Source organism: Fusarium keratoplasticum, chromosome 5 (genome assembly GCF_025433545.1).
Source record: "Fusarium keratoplasticum isolate Fu6.1 chromosome 5, whole genome shotgun sequence".
NCBI lineage: Eukaryota > Fungi > Ascomycota > Sordariomycetes > Hypocreales > Nectriaceae > Fusarium > Fusarium keratoplasticum.
The window spans coordinates 2,688,648-2,703,465 of record NC_070533.1 but is presented as its reverse complement, the minus strand read 5'-3'; the positions used below and the strand labels follow the sequence as shown (position 1 = coordinate 2,703,465).

General features: G+C 54.9%; 4 protein-coding genes across 4 annotated transcripts; 3 read left to right on the top strand and 1 right to left on the bottom strand.

Moving 5' to 3' along the window:
* Positions 1-2,785: 2,785 nt before the first annotated feature.
* On the top strand, positions 2,786-3,421 carry NCS57_00747200 (HD domain-containing protein; the record flags this gene model as incomplete). The annotated part of the gene is made up of 1 exon (XM_053057321.1): positions 2,786-3,421. The coding sequence occupies one exon, from the start codon at positions 2,786-2,788 to the stop codon at positions 3,419-3,421; it is 636 nt and encodes a 211-aa protein (XP_052913516.1).
* A 508-nt stretch (positions 3,422-3,929) lies between these two features.
* On the top strand, positions 3,930-4,559 carry NCS57_00747100 (F-box domain-containing protein; the record flags this gene model as incomplete). Its single annotated transcript, XM_053057320.1, has 1 exon — positions 3,930-4,559. Exon 1 carries the CDS (start codon positions 4,050-4,052, stop codon positions 4,557-4,559), a length of 510 nt encoding a protein of 169 aa, XP_052913515.1. The 5' UTR covers positions 3,930-4,049.
* Positions 4,560-5,006: 447 nt separating this feature from the next.
* NCS57_00747000 (uncharacterized protein) lies at positions 5,007-5,935 on the bottom strand (the record flags this gene model as incomplete). The annotated part of the gene is made up of 2 exons (XM_053057319.1): positions 5,007-5,816; positions 5,870-5,935. 2 exons carry the CDS (start codon positions 5,933-5,935, stop codon positions 5,007-5,009), a joined length of 876 nt encoding a protein of 291 aa, XP_052913514.1.
* A 5,649-nt stretch (positions 5,936-11,584) lies between these two features.
* On the top strand, positions 11,585-14,656 carry NCS57_00746900 (uncharacterized protein; the record flags this gene model as incomplete). The annotated part of the gene is made up of 1 exon (XM_053057318.1): positions 11,585-14,656. The coding sequence occupies one exon, from the start codon at positions 11,585-11,587 to the stop codon at positions 14,654-14,656; it is 3,072 nt and encodes a 1,023-aa protein (XP_052913513.1).
* Positions 14,657-14,818: the final 162 nt, after the last annotated feature.

The window sequence follows — 14,818 nt, the reverse complement described above, 5'->3', positions numbered from 1 at the left end:
AAGTAAAACATAAACGATGGCTCTTTGGTTTGTCTCTAAGCTGGCCAGCAACTTTGGAGGACGCGCGAGTTGAAGGTGCCGGAGGATGGACAAAGGGCGGCGCGGTTTGACAGGCTTTGATGAGACAAATTGAAGATTAGAATAAGATAGAGACCAGCTCTACGGGGACGTAACGAAAAACAAACAAACGGGGGATAAACAAAAAACGGATTTGCGGTTGAATGGGACTTGCTGAAGAGAAGAAAGAAAAGAAGGGTTTGGGGGCGGAGGGTGATGGTCCTGTTTATAAGGCGGCCTGGAAGAGTGGCCATCCCATTGCGACTTCCCTCTGCGAACCTACTACCTCTAGTTGCCTTAGGAATAAGCATAAGCAAAAATACAAGACATAGACCAAAACAAGGAAAAATTTCACAGAGATTACCTGGCCGGCCAATGACAGCCCCGGGGCAAGGAGATGCCGAGTTCGCAGGTGCCCGGTCCCATCACCATCTCTCGCCCATCACATCTCCTCCTCCCCAAGCGTCGGCGGTTAGCTAGCACAAAAAGTGGGCGGGAAGTGCGTGCATCGTGGGTGCCGTCGGGTGCGGGGCGCCATTGGTGAGAAACAATCGACCAATCACAGAGTCGAGGCCGCTAAAGAGGCCTCGGCGGAGACCACCCGCGGGCGTCTATTCAAGCGCCCCCATTGGCCTGTGGCACCGCCGGCCTCTGGTCCTCTCGTCACGTTGCAGCCCAGCCAATGGCGTCTGGCCTCAGCCAACCTCCCTAATCCACCATCCGCACTTCCATGACTTGAACCATCCATGAGTGCATATGCATTCAGCTTTGCAAATCACCATCACCGCCACAAACAAGGCAAGCTAGGACGGGGCCTTCCGCTATGGACTCGCCCAGGCAGCGTGATCCTCTTTCCGCTCCGAGACCACTCGATGCCCTGCTGCAATAGCACACGAAATGGATCTTATGGATCATGCACGGTCTAGGCTACATGCCCGCTCACCCATCTGCCGTGATGTCTTGCCTCTTGACAGCTTTTGTGTCCTTTTCCCGCCATTGGCACACACGAGGTCTAGCCCGGCGTACATGTGGTGTGGTGCAACCCTTGAGTTCATGCGCGGCCGGCTCAAGGAAATCGGGCGAGTCAGAGAGTATGTGCTGCGCTGCGCTGCGCTGCGCAGCGGCAGATGCACTACTCTGTGTCCCTCTCTCGCTCGCTCGCTAACTATGTAGCTCACGAGATGGTGACGAGGACCGGCGCGCGACCTGCGTCGTATTTGCCCCGTGATATATCACACTGCAACTCAACTCGAGACGGGTACAGTTGACGGCCTCGAGCGGAGAGTGAGCCGTATGGATTGGTCGCCCATCCATGGAGCCTTGCTTGTGGCCTCACTCGTATCCCTAAGACCAGCCACCTGGATTTGCCAAGGGATCCTCTCTTATGCAGAAGAGAATCGTCAACGGCAGGGGGAAAACTCGACTCTGAGGGAAACACTCATCAGGTCACCAAAAAGAAAGAAACTCTTCCTTCTGCTGGTGCTGCTTCTGCTGCTGCCCATGGTCATGCTGGAAACATGCTGGGTCCATGCAAGCCGCGCCCCATCCTCCCCTCCTCTGCGGCCCGTCCGCGAGGGCCTCACATTCCGGGCCTAGCATCGGTAGCATCGGCCCTCCGCCATCCGGCTTCATGCATGCCACGGGTTTTAGCCTCGGCGGGTATGTGAGCTCAGTCACACAAGGGAAGGACCGTCCACCGCTTCCTTCAGAGAATGTGTGTGTGTGTGCTCGGCCACTGCCTGTTCGCCAGAGTGAGGGGTCCCCCTCGTGTCCTACGGGAGAGGCTGCGGGAAAGGATCTTTGGGTGTGGACTTGGAACAGAGCGTGACCGTCCTGATGGTGGTGGAAATAGACGCTGCGAGTTGTAGTCACCGCGATTGATCGTTCCCAAGCTTCCTCACAGAGGATGCTCATCACTTGATGTGCCCTGAACTTGGCAACACTCACATGCCGAAGCCGTTGATTGGGCATGGCTTCGGTGCTGGGGACTGCATTTGTGCGAGCTGAACAACCTTGACAGCCAGAGCTAGAGAAAGAGTCGGCGTCGCTAAACGCTCTCGACTCGATAGTCAGGTCAATATTGTCTCGAAAGACCAATTGAATGGCCTTGGACAAGGCATTGCAGTAGAGATATCAGCTTCCAGCATCATTGCTCAGTAAATGGGGTCGCCGATGCAGACAACGTCAGACTGCAGCTTCCTCCAGACCCATCGCATGCCAGAGCAGGGACCAAACCAAGGACCAACAAAAACAATGACAGTTATGGTTGTTCCAAGCTTTTTCGCTCAAGTCGATGCGATAAATGCCAGGATACAGCCAGGTCACGTGGGTACCCGTCGCGTTCAACCCTAAGCCCAGCTCGACGCGCAACTCCCGTCGCGTCTAGCGGCACCAGATCGACACCAAGCATGGTCGACCTGCCTTTTTGAGCTTCATTTCTAGGGTTTCTCATTATTTTGATCCGCTTTAGTGTGTTGCTGCCTTGCCGTGAATTGCTGCTGATTAGAAATCCAGAGAGATGAGACGCTCCAAATTTTCACTAGTCCAAGTGAATCAACTTTCACCCTTATCATCACCAACATACCTCGCTGCCTGGCAGAGTAAAAGAAGCCAGGTGAACTCAACTCCTTCTCTCACTTCCATCCGATCTTTCAATCAAGCCACTCGTTTTTACGGCCCTGATTCTCTCTCAAAGAGCCGCTCATTTCAGACCGATTGTTCATCCACCATGGCCTCTGAAGACTTTGTGGTAGACGATGCCCTCGTCTCCAAGGTGACGGCGTACGTTGAGAAGTATATGTCCAACTACGACGCCTCACACGACTTCAACCACATCCAGCGCGTCCTCCGTCTCTCCCTCCACATTCAGTCGGTCACCCCTGACGCTGACCGCTCCCTCGTCACCCTCGCGGCCCTACTCCACGATGTCGGTGACAAGAAATACCTACGCCCCGGTGAGGACGCTTCACGCATGGTATCGACCCTCCTCGTCTCGTTCGGTGCTCCGGCCGCCCTCGCCGACACCGTCCAGGCCATCTGCCTCGGTGTCAGTTACTCCTCCGAGGTCAAGGACCCGGCGCGCACCCGGGCTCTTGTGGAGAAGTACCCGGAGCTAGCGGTGGTGCAGGACGCCGACAGGCTCGATGCCATCGGTGCCGTGGGCATCGCGCGGACGTTTGCCTTTGGAGGTGCCAAGGGCCGTACACTGGAGAACACCATGGACCACTTTGACGAGAAGCTGCTCCTTCTCGAGGGCATGATGAAGACTGACGAGGGTCGGCGGATGGCCAGGGAAAGGACCGAGAGGCTGCGGCTCTTGAAAGAGTGGTGGGAGGAGGAGACGACCGGGCCGGTGGGGGCGTAAGCATGAAGCTATCTAGAGCTGTGACTGTAGACGAGACGTCATCAGGTAAAAAGAAACCTGGTCAGCATGAAGCGTCACAAGACAATTGCTTACAAAACCAAAATTCAAATCATATCCCTTACTACCATCTGACGAGAGCCCCCATCGACGTCACAGCCGGTATCGCCCTCCCGGCTTTGAAGCTCCGCGAGGACTCATCCAAGGAAAACACTGGCATTCGGTGGTTCTATCGGCCATGTACGTCCGCTGGGGGGTAAGGAAAACAAAGAGAAGCAAAAACAAATACCAGGGTCATTTAGCCAATTGCTCCTATTGCGCCTGACTCGGCGGCGGTGGATCCGGACATTCGCTGGTCTTCTGACATGGTCCCCGGGGTGTGAGAACCTTTGCGGACCGGGGTTTTGGGACGACGTCGGGGGCGTAGATACTTGCAAGTCCGGAGAGATATAAACCTCGGACGAAAGGGTCAGTAAGCCCGTGTCCCTTTTTTCTCCTTTCTCTGCCTCATCAACTCTGCTCTCTCCTCTCAAACACACACACAAACATCTTTTACCATCTTACAAACTGGTGGCCTCATCACGCTTCCACCACCCCCAAGTACAAGATACGAGCAGCCGCAGTGACCACAATGGACACCCTCCCCCCGGAGATCCTCCTCCAAATCCTCCATCACCTGCCGTCCCCCGCTGTCAAGCACGCCCGGCTTACCTCCCGGACCTTCAACGCAATCCTCGCCAAGCGCACCTTTGAGAAGCTCGTATCCTTCCTCGACCCAGACGTCGCTCAGCGTACCCTGGCTACCATCTCCCGGGACCCCCAACGCCGTCGACGACGCCCATCCATCTGGTCCCCATGCTGCAGCGTCCCCAAGAACCTGCCCATCGACGAGGCCTTTCTCATGGCCCTGTGGGCCGGCCTGCGCGGGGATTCTTGGGCTGTCGAGAGGGGTCTCGATGGAGACAAGTTGGATATTGATGAGTGGCAGAATGGCGTGGGGAGGGATGATATTGCTGAGGATGATCTAAGGGAGGCCTTGTTTCGATATGCGCTCTATCTGAGCTACATGGATGAGGGTGAGAGTGAGAAGGATGCACCACAGGCTTGGGTTTTTGATGCACTGTGCAAGGCAGGGCGATGAGGAATAAGAAATGAGCAAGGATTGGGTTTTGTAAGCGAGCATTGACGAATTATGATCACGGTAAATGGAAATGGAGCAATTGTTTATATGTTTAAACGTTTCTGTTTTGGCAACTTTTGATGGAGGAATTAAAATTAAAATCAAGGTCTAGTCTAAAGGAATGATCGCTAGTATTAACCATAAAATTAGCAGTGATATATCTTCAAGTCGTGTTTGCGTGTATGTAAATAGACGCTGAACCCTTTCCATCTCATATAAAGCATTGCCCAGTCATCGCTCGGCCCAGGTCATCTTGGTGCCCAGAGCGGAATCTCCAAAGAACGCCGTTCGCTAGTGCGATAAAATGACAAGAGCCCCAAATGCTATGCTTTCATGCATCATGTAAGGATCGTGAGAATTTTGAAAGGACGTTGAAACAATTCCAACAAGATTGAGTGGGTGCGGGGTTTAGATGAGGTAGGCAGCAGCAAAGCCGACGATGGCCAGGAGTCCGGTGACTGTGGTCATCGCGGCGCCGGAGGTGACGGTCTCGGGCTTCTCCTCCTCCGAAGTGGGGCCGGATGGCAGACGCTCAGCCTCCTTATCGGGAGTGGAGCTGCCGGTACCCTCATCGTTTGCAGGCTTGCCACCGTTGACACCCTTTCCACCATGAGATCCGGGGTACTCGGGCTTGGTTCCGTTGGGGTGGATGGGAGCACCGCCAGTGGGGGTAGGTGGGTTGTAGGTGTGGTGAGGAGGAGGGTTCACGGCAGTAGCATTGTGAGAAGGCTCCTTGGGGATGGTGTAAGTGATGGTCTTGGTCACGCTCTGGCCGGGTTGAGTTGGGTGAGGGTAGACATAAGTCTGAGTCTTGGTGATGCAGTCGGCAGGGTTGGTAGGCAGAGGCTCATGAGGCTTTCCGGGCTCAGTCGGGTTTGGCTTTGGCTCGGGGTTGGGCTTGGGCTCATGAGGCTTAGGCTCGACAGGCTTTCCAGTCTCGACGGGGCAGACGGTGGTGTAGACAGGAATAGTCTCAGTGGTGACGTGACCAATCGGGCAGTCGGTGACCGTGGGAGGGCACTGGGTGATGGTGTAAGTCTTGGTAGTGTAGACAGTGCTCGTGGTGTACTGAGTAGGCTTGACGGTGGTGCTGTTGGTGTTGGGGTAGACGTGATGAGTGTAGATGGTGGTGAAGCCTCCAGCGTTTGTTGTCGAGTAGCTGGGGGGGATCACTTCGGTAGACACAGAGCTGGCCGATGGTGTAGGATACACAACGGGCTGTTCTTGTTAGTACATATGGAAGGATAGAATCTGCTGGAATATCGACTGACCTCCTCGCCGTAGTGAGCGTTGGCAACGGCTGCCGCGGCGACAATGATGATTCCCGAAGTTCGCATATTGGTTGATGTGTTTTGTTGTTTGGTGTTTAGGATTAACGAATGTATAATGTCGAGTGAAGTATGTATTGATCGACAGAGCTAATCTTGAACGAAAGACGATGGTGTGTTGAGATAATGAGAGAGGCATCTGGCATCAGGCAAGGCCTTTCTTATATCTTGGAAGAGCCGGCGGCCTGATTACACCCGGTGTGTAAGCGAGATAGAGCGGAGCCTGCTAAGAGTTGTCATCTCGACTCTCGGAGAGGCCAATGGCGGCCGACTCGGTGGCAGGGCTGATAGGCGCATGGCGAAGTGGCTAGTGAGAATGGCGATATGGATACGAGGTGTGGGAGGTCGTTGAGGAGGACCCTGGATGTCCGTATTGCTGATGACCATTCAAAGGCGCCCCACCACGTCCCGAAAGGGAACAATGCCCAAGTCGGCGATGCTACCATGGCCCGCCGTTTATCGTCAACCACAGGGATTGCACGCCACGCCCACGATGCTTCTCTGAGAGCCTAGACCTCACGTCATCTGCAATCTTGTTAGTCTCCATGCAAGCAGTCCGCACAGTCACGGAGGTAGCATTTTTCGACATTTTCCCCCACTGCGTTCGCAATAGCCGCGTCGCCAAGTGCTGTCAGTACATCTCCGCTGACGCTGACCAAGGCGAATTCGCCGACCGGATGCTGGGGAGACCCCTGGATTGGGCAAGGCCGTGGAACAAACTCTCGGGACATGGGTGGCTATGTCAGACTGCGTCGATTTTTGATCCGACGGGAAAGCTTAAACAACGAGCCCAGCTGGCTGTTCATGGCGGAGGCACTGTCAGGTTGTGTAGTGTAGGGCTACCCGTCAAGAGGCGACAGGGGCTATTCTTGGAAGATGGGCGTTTCTAGCGGACCGCCATGTGCCCTGTGCCGGGGTTGCCGGCACCCAAAGTGCGGCGATGCTCACCACCGAGATGGAGCCGCTAGTTCGCATTTCGGGCTCCCAGCGCCCTGGGACTGAGGAATCAGTGGGTTCAGAAGCTGTTGGAATGCCCAGTGGCTTCAGGAGCCCGATGACTTCATCGTCAATGAGCCCCAGGATCTTGGGTTTTCGGTCTTGTGCCTCGGTCTCTCCAAATAGAAAATGCTGTTAGATCACCGCGGGCCGTGACCAGGATCTGGTGATTGTGAAGTCAATCGTATCGAGACCCCTCAGTCGTCGTGTAGATTGTGGGAAGACAGTGACTCGCTTGGTGACTCAAGTGACTGATGGCCCGCTCAGCCAGATGGCCCAGCAACCCTCTTGGTGCCATTTCCGTGACCTTCCACACCGAACCAAGGTCGCATGTCTTGGTTGTCACGTCTCGCTCGTCTCGTTTTTTTCCCCTTGTCGATTCACCTAGATCATTCGCTATTCCACGCTCGTATAGCCCGACACCCTCTCTCCTCCGAAAAAGATGAATGTCTTTGACCTATTTTAGAAATCCAAGCAAAGACCACTGGCTCGTAAACTTCCGCCGGCGACGTTGGATCTAGAAGCCTGTGTAAATCACCCGCTGTCGTAACGTTGCGCGAGACCCGACATCTGGGGTCCTGTGGCTTGCACTCAGCCCACCACCAGCCTCAGCCTCATTGTCCCTCACACAGTGTCACAGGCTAACGTGGACGGGCTGGACGCCATCGGCGACACGGCACGGCATTGCTGACTGCTTCGCAATGGCTTTGATAGGTATATATCCTGTCGGCCTCCGTCTGAGCCGAAAGCCACGCGTTCCTCCTCGAGAGAATTTCTGTTCTTAGAATCTCCGTGGAAATCTCCGCCAGAGAATGGAAGACCGCCGTTTCCTACTTCCGTCGTCCGTCAACAGTAGGTGACATCGACCGCTTCAATATTCGCTCAAGCGACAGCAGTCATCCGACAATGTGCGGAGAAGCTCAATATTGGCTCGGAAAAGGCGTGATAACATGAGCGAATAAACAAGTTCCCATACGAGAAGAGGAGCGTGTTCGTATCTGGAGACCCCGGCCAACATCGTTCCCCGCACCGACGTTGTATGGCACCAAGATCAGGCTGAATGACCATCTCGAGTCGAGTCGTTCTTGGAGGAATGGGCCCACTCTCTGAAGGTGGTTATAAGCACGGTGGTCACCGGCAAGGTTATCTCTCGAGATCTCGCAGGAGCTGGATTCCTGTTTGCAGGTCGTTATCGCTCGGGCCTAGGGATCAACGCTTGCAGACGTGTGCTGCACGTCGAGTGATAGTCAGAATCTTGTTGCACCCTCAAGTGTAGGGTGTTGGTTCGAGTCATCGAGACATGGACTTGGCAAGATTTGCAGGATACCGTCCCCTTGTCCTATTTCTCTGGTGATGTCTTCAGCTGCTGCTGCGTGAAAAGAGGCCATATGTCAAAGTGATGGGCCATGGTAGATTGACCAACAACCGCAACATCCAGTCCACAAGTTCGAAGGCGACAGTTCGGTGTAATATTATGAGATCTGCAATCGGAAGTGTGCCGATATCGAGCTAGAAAGCCCGGCAGAAGAAGCTGGTGATGGTGCGGATCGAGGATGGGGGTTTGTCATTTGGAGATATGAGATGGGATATCGGCTGGCGGGCTCTTGCCAGGGTAGATGATAAGTGCACACTCCATCGAAAACTGAAGCTAAATAATTTGGCCATGGTTAGACGAAATGATTGGACTAGGGTGACTATTTCGTTTCTTATGGAATAGGAGAAGAATATATTGGATCTACAAGATTGGCTCCATCTCACCTTCCATGTTACATTGTCATTGTCGCTTGTTGGTCTCCTCATTACCGATCCGCCCCTAGGTCTGAAGCGCTGGTGGAATACCTACGTTGTTCAATATTTGCAATGAGGCCCGACAAGCTTCATTTTTAGGCCAACGCCTTCTCGATCGAGCGCAAGCTGCAGAATTTTTCTGAGTCAGAGATGTGCTGTTTTGTTCCGCCGTTCTCGTGCATCGTCAAACACATCAAGTCTTGTTGTGCTGGTGATGCGTCGAACGACGACGTTTTGTGAGACGTCACGTTCACCCTGCCACTTTGCACAGGAAAACAAGTCAGGCCAAGGCAAACAAATTTAGCGAGACTGCACATGTCCATTCTCGAGGTCTCATGAATGAGGAAGCGAGAGGCGATTTCATATTTGCCGAATCAGACATGCATATGTTGTTGGCGAAGCCCACATCAACAAGTCGCTTCAACGGAATCTCACTGGCACAGAAAAGGCGGTCGATTCGAGACGGCAGTCAGCAAAATGCAGGAGAACAAATCGGCCCCAAAATTCCAGAAATAAAAACGTCAAATGCAGGGTCTCAGGGACGCATCGCTTCAGGGGCTCGTTGTCAGGGACAGAGCGTCCTCGTGAGAACACACAGACTGAAGCCATCTCGGTGGGCTAATCACCAGCCTGAGCCTACACATGCAGGGCGGGATCTGGCACGCGAGACCAATTTTTATGTCTCATGTTGTGTTGCAGCGTCAGGGCTCGCAACGGCACCTATTACCACGCTGTGGCCCCCAACAGAACGTCAGACTATGCTTCGCATAGAGACATGTTCATGCTGACGGAGCCGGAAACAGGGTAGGTCGTTGTCGATTTGATCGATCGTCCAGAGAAGCCGACAAACTGCGTCGTCAACTTTCACCTGCCTATCTCATGCTAATAGGAGCAGGGGGTCAGAAAAACCCCCAGCTCTTACATAGAGACGCTCCGCTTTGCACGACTTGCAGCAGTCGACTCTGATTTGGTTCACGGACGAGAAAAGAGGGCCGTGGGCGAGATCGAGTGGGAGAGGTGCATTGAGTCGTGAGTGGCTGTCCAAGACACCACTCTGTGCGAGCCTGCAGATGCCCCAAGGTGGCAGTTCTTTTTTTCGTCTTAGCGGCCTCTTCCTAGGCTTGCGCCTCCGACGCGGCCGATTCGTCTTCCCGAGGCAAGGAGGTTGGTGAGGGTGTAGGGACGACGCTTCACGTAGCGCCTCAGTTGAGGATTCAAAGTTGAGAGTTGATCGCCACGAGTGAGAGGAGAAATCGTGGGATGAGCCATGGGGAGGATCACATTGGCCGAAAGAGAAGGAGTTGGACTGAAGGATGCGTGATTCCAGGCGGATCTTCCAGCCAGCCATGTCATCCATCTGGGGTATCAATGATCAACAAAGCTGGCGCCTTGCATCACCAGTGGGTAGTAAATCGAGAGCGGGGGACCTGTTTTTTTTTTCTCTTGCGCGGCGCTTGTCCAAGCCAGGCCATGATCCCTGAAGCTTCCCGGCATTGAAGGTTTTGAATGGAAACAAAAGAAGAAAAGAGAGAGCGCGAGTCCAGGGTCCTCAGCCCAATACCAGACTGTCTTTCATCCAAGTCCCTCCAGCTTCTGCATGGCGGTCCCCACCAACTTCAAGCATCGGTCCATCAAGGCATCGCATCGCACTGGTCTCACAGTACGAGTATGGAAACAAGCGCCTGTTCCCAGATTCGAGACTCCAAGATCTGCCCAATAGAGTCGCCCCAGGGACACCAGCCAAGTCTGGGCTGTCGAGCTAGATCAAGAGTGACAGCAAGAAAGCTTCTGGGTCCCGTCCCATGCACCCAACGGGAGGCGTGCTCGTCGGACCGTCCCAGAAATATCCATCGGCATGTCCTTCGCCCTCGTAAGACTCGATGCGTGCGCGCTGGTGCCACGGTATGGTCGCTGTGCCAGCTGAGGAGGACGGGCATCCGTCATTGCATGGCATGGCATGGCAGGCAGTGTGCATGCAGACAAGCAAGCAAGCAACCATGGACTGGAAGCCAAGCAAGGCTGGAGACTCGACGAGACGGCGACACCCCTGCTCGAGGTTGCGTCAGTGCTCCAGTGCCAAATCGAGGATCCCCACTGGGGACCACCGAGGACTCGACGCTCTGGCACTGGGCGACCTCACTGGACGGGCCGCTGGGCCACTGCAGCTCGTGAAATGCACAGGCTGGGGCCACTGAAGGAGCCGCTGAGGCCACTGAAATCCTCGACCCCCTTAGCGTGTCCCGCGGGCGGCCCCCCCTTCCCTTCCCTAGGTTCCTTCCATCCCTTCCAGTTGACGGCGCCCTTGCTTCTTCTGGCCTTGGTCTTCCTCCACCCTCCCGTCATCCATCTATTCCATTGATCAACCCGCTCGCTCTCGTCATCTCACCTCACCTCATCCCTCCATTCTTCCTCAACGCCAGACTTTTGCTCTTGCTTCCGCTCTCGCACCAGCGTCGCTTTTTCGCCCGTCAAGCTTCGCTTCTCACACTCAAGTATTGACGCGAAACCGTAATCTCCAATCCCGGCGCCAACCTCGCCCTCGGGCACTATGCGTATCCTACCATCGCGCTCGATCCTCGACGCTACTTCCTGAACCACGTTACGAGTGCTGAACGGGTTGGGTTCACGCTGTGGCCGTGCCCACCTGCCACCTTGCCTGATTTTTGATCGAAAACCGTCTGCTACCGCTGCAGAAGCGCATCGCCTTCTTGCTTGCATGTCTCGGATTGCTGTTCAACCTGTCGCTTCTGTTGTGTGCCGCAACCTTTCCTAACCCTGTTCTTCGACCCATCGCTGCCAGCATGCGAACACCAAGTCGCCTCAACATTGTCGTCGCGAAGCTCAAGTTTTAAAAAGTCGTCGCCACTCCGAGTCATGCTCTCAGCTGCACATTCTATTTCCTCGCCGGTCATAATGGCAGCTCCCGCCGATTATTCTCCCAAGCCGCCCTTCGAGGCCAGTCTCTCTGGCCAAAGGCAGTTCAAAAAGCACAAAGTTCTGCCTCGTCCACGTCACGAGAGAACGCCTGAAATCCCAATTCAGATCGCGAAAGCTACTCCGCCTAAACGTGACCTGCTCATTGAAACCTCACGTTCTGGAAACGGCGCTCAACCGTCCAGCCCCCGAACCCTCAAACATCAATCGCGAAGGATTGGGAGTGGTCCAGATCTCCCCCCTACTCCTCCGAGACACTCGCGCAAGTCCTCGGATAACTCGTCCGGTAAGGCGAGTAGTCCATCCGCGACCGACGAAGCATTGCAGACGCCTCAGCAGTCGAAACCACGACCACCCACTACACCACCTAACCAGAAGAGCCCACCTACCCCGGATGTAACACCGCCTCACCATGCCAGCCGTCCCAAACTGCTGCGCCCCGACGTCACTGAGCGCCCTGGTTCGAGCACCACAACTGTTGGCTCACAATCTGGCTCCTTCACAACCGCCCGGGAAGAGCTTTCGGTGGATGAAGATGAAGATAGGTCTGCCAATACGAAGGCTTCGCGCTCGACTGTGCGCCAAGTGCCTGATACCGGCGCCTACATTCCGCAGCCTGAGGCACTGGGCCTGGCATTAGCCAACTTGCCCCCTCGCTCTGAAGGGAGCAGTACGTCTAGATCAGGGGTGGATTGGGGCCATAATGACAGCGATTGGGGCTCCGTGAGCGAGGTCGAGCAGGAATGGGACCACAACCTGCAGAGATTGGTAACCGTCAAGAAGCGACCTCAGCCTCTCGAGATACCAACTTCAAACCCGTACGGAATCAGGGTTGTTGAGCCCAACATAATAACACCGACACAAGCAGCCAAGGCAGTTCGGAATCTGTCGTTGCACCAAAGAAATGACAGCGTTCCCTCTGCGAAACGACTTTCAACTCGTGATGCAGCACCATCGGCTCCCTCGAGCACAGTCACCGCCAGCTCCGACCCGCGCAGGGCATCGGCCATATCGACAAAATCTACCGTCTCGACTGTTGTAGAGGCCTACCTCTTGGACGCTACACCGAAGAGGCAGAGGACCCTGCGCCATGTCCGAAAGCAGACTATCTTGAGGGACCCTCTCGATGACTCGCCAAGCTCAACCGCCCATTCTCTCAAGTCGGACAAATCACAGAAGGAGCAACGCGTTCGCAGCCGCCCGGATACCTTAAAGCATGAGAGCCAGGCTTCAAGCACGACGCTCAATTCTGTCTCGAGCGGTAGGGCCAGACGGGAGGTCTGGAAATCTGGTGGTATTCCTGTGGTGGTGGTTCCAGATCGCCTGTCGTCACACAAGCCAAAGTCCAGCAAAGAACCTTCCTTGAGATCTCGTTCGAGCCGTACTGCAAGCATCAGCCCGGCACCCAATGACAGATCGACGACCAACGACGAAGCAACTCTCGTGTCTCGCGAGTCTCGAGGTCGTAGAAGTTCTGTGCCCGATGACTCGGACCAGAGGACTATTGATTATCCTCCTATCGTTCCGGCTCGCTCATCTTCCCTCTCGGCGCCTACTAGTCGCAATGGCTCACGGGCCAGCTCATTGACTGCCGAGAGCATCAAGCTTCACAACGCCCTGCAGGAGTCTCTGATGAAGAAGAAGGAGGAAGGCAAGGTGCCTGACATCAAATTTTCGGAAGATGTGCTGGCCCCACGGACTCTTTCTAATGCTTCCGAGAAGGACTGGGCTCATCGTCGCCTGAGTTCCGAGCGTCACGACGATTTCCTGTTCGCCAAGGGATATGGGCCACAAAACACGCCATTCTCGCTGGCTTCTGTTGATACAAATGGGACTAACCCAGTGGTTTCGGAAGCTCTAGCAGTGCAGATGTACCCTCATCAGAACTCGTCCTTGTTAATGGTTGACCACTCGACTAGGCCATCTGAATCGCTTGACGAGGATCAGAGGGAAGATGCTGAGTTGGAAGTGCCACTGCCGACCGACTCCTCAGAGGAAACTCCTGTTACACCCCCTCAGACAAAATTCTCATTCAACGACATCGACTCACCGCTCCGAAACCCACGAGCGCCTCCTGAGCCACCCAGTCACCCACCGGCCATCAATTTCATTCCCGCAACTCCATCAGGCAGCACACCGGCCCATGAAAAGATGGTGCAGATGGGCAACTACTTTGAGGCTCTTGGAGAGAAGCCTCCTCGACGTCCTTCGGTGGTGCGCCGGGCTTTCAGCCGTCACCGTCGCCACTCGGTTGATTTCGGCCCTTCAACTTCGAAGGCCCAGAGCTTCTTGACCCGGAGATTGTCTCTCTCACGCACTCGACACGGCAAGGGGATGCCAGACATGGAACGTGAACCAGCGTATCCAAGCCCCGACGATAGTCCAGCGGAAGAGAACAAGTTGCACCCGTTCTGGCGCCCACAATGGTCCAGCGAGGATTCAGATGACTGGGACGGCTATGACGACGGCGTCCGTTTCTCAAACGACCCGGTGGAACAAGTCTACCGATATCCTCCTGTGGACAACCGACCATCAAAGGGACTTGAGAGAAGCTTCAGCGCGAGAATGAAGCGCACATTTGCTGTCCTCCCTCGCGAAGACTCTTACTACACCAGCTACGACTGGCCCACTACCGAGCGCCGTACCATTGGCCGAACTCCAAGTGGAAATCTTCGAGTTATGCGACATCGTGCCAGCCTGGATTCTCTGCGACGCAATTACAATGACGAAGAGCGACCTTACAGCGCGTTGGACGGAGACGTCAAGAGGCCGTTCTGGCGGTCGAACAGTCTGCATCGACGAGCCAACAAGGAAAGACGTCGGCTTTCCCTCGGTAGCAGACTCGAGGAGATCCATAACCTTCGGCGGAAGCTCAGTGAAAGGAGACGCGAGAAGCGGTCTCGAGAGCTCCGTCAAAAGATTAGTGGACCGAAGGAGGTTCGAGATGGAGTAGGAGACGTGATCCGGTCGGGCACTGCGCGCGATCACTACCAAACACACACACCGGCTTGAATTGCCACTAGCCATGGCCCTGGACTGGCCCTGGCCAACCTCATCCCATCACGCCACGCACGCAGACCCGGCATTCGGGTCTGCATATGATCAAGACAAAAGGTTCATGATTGAGATGACTTACGCTTTATGAATGATTCTGGGTTACGGAAACGATATTGC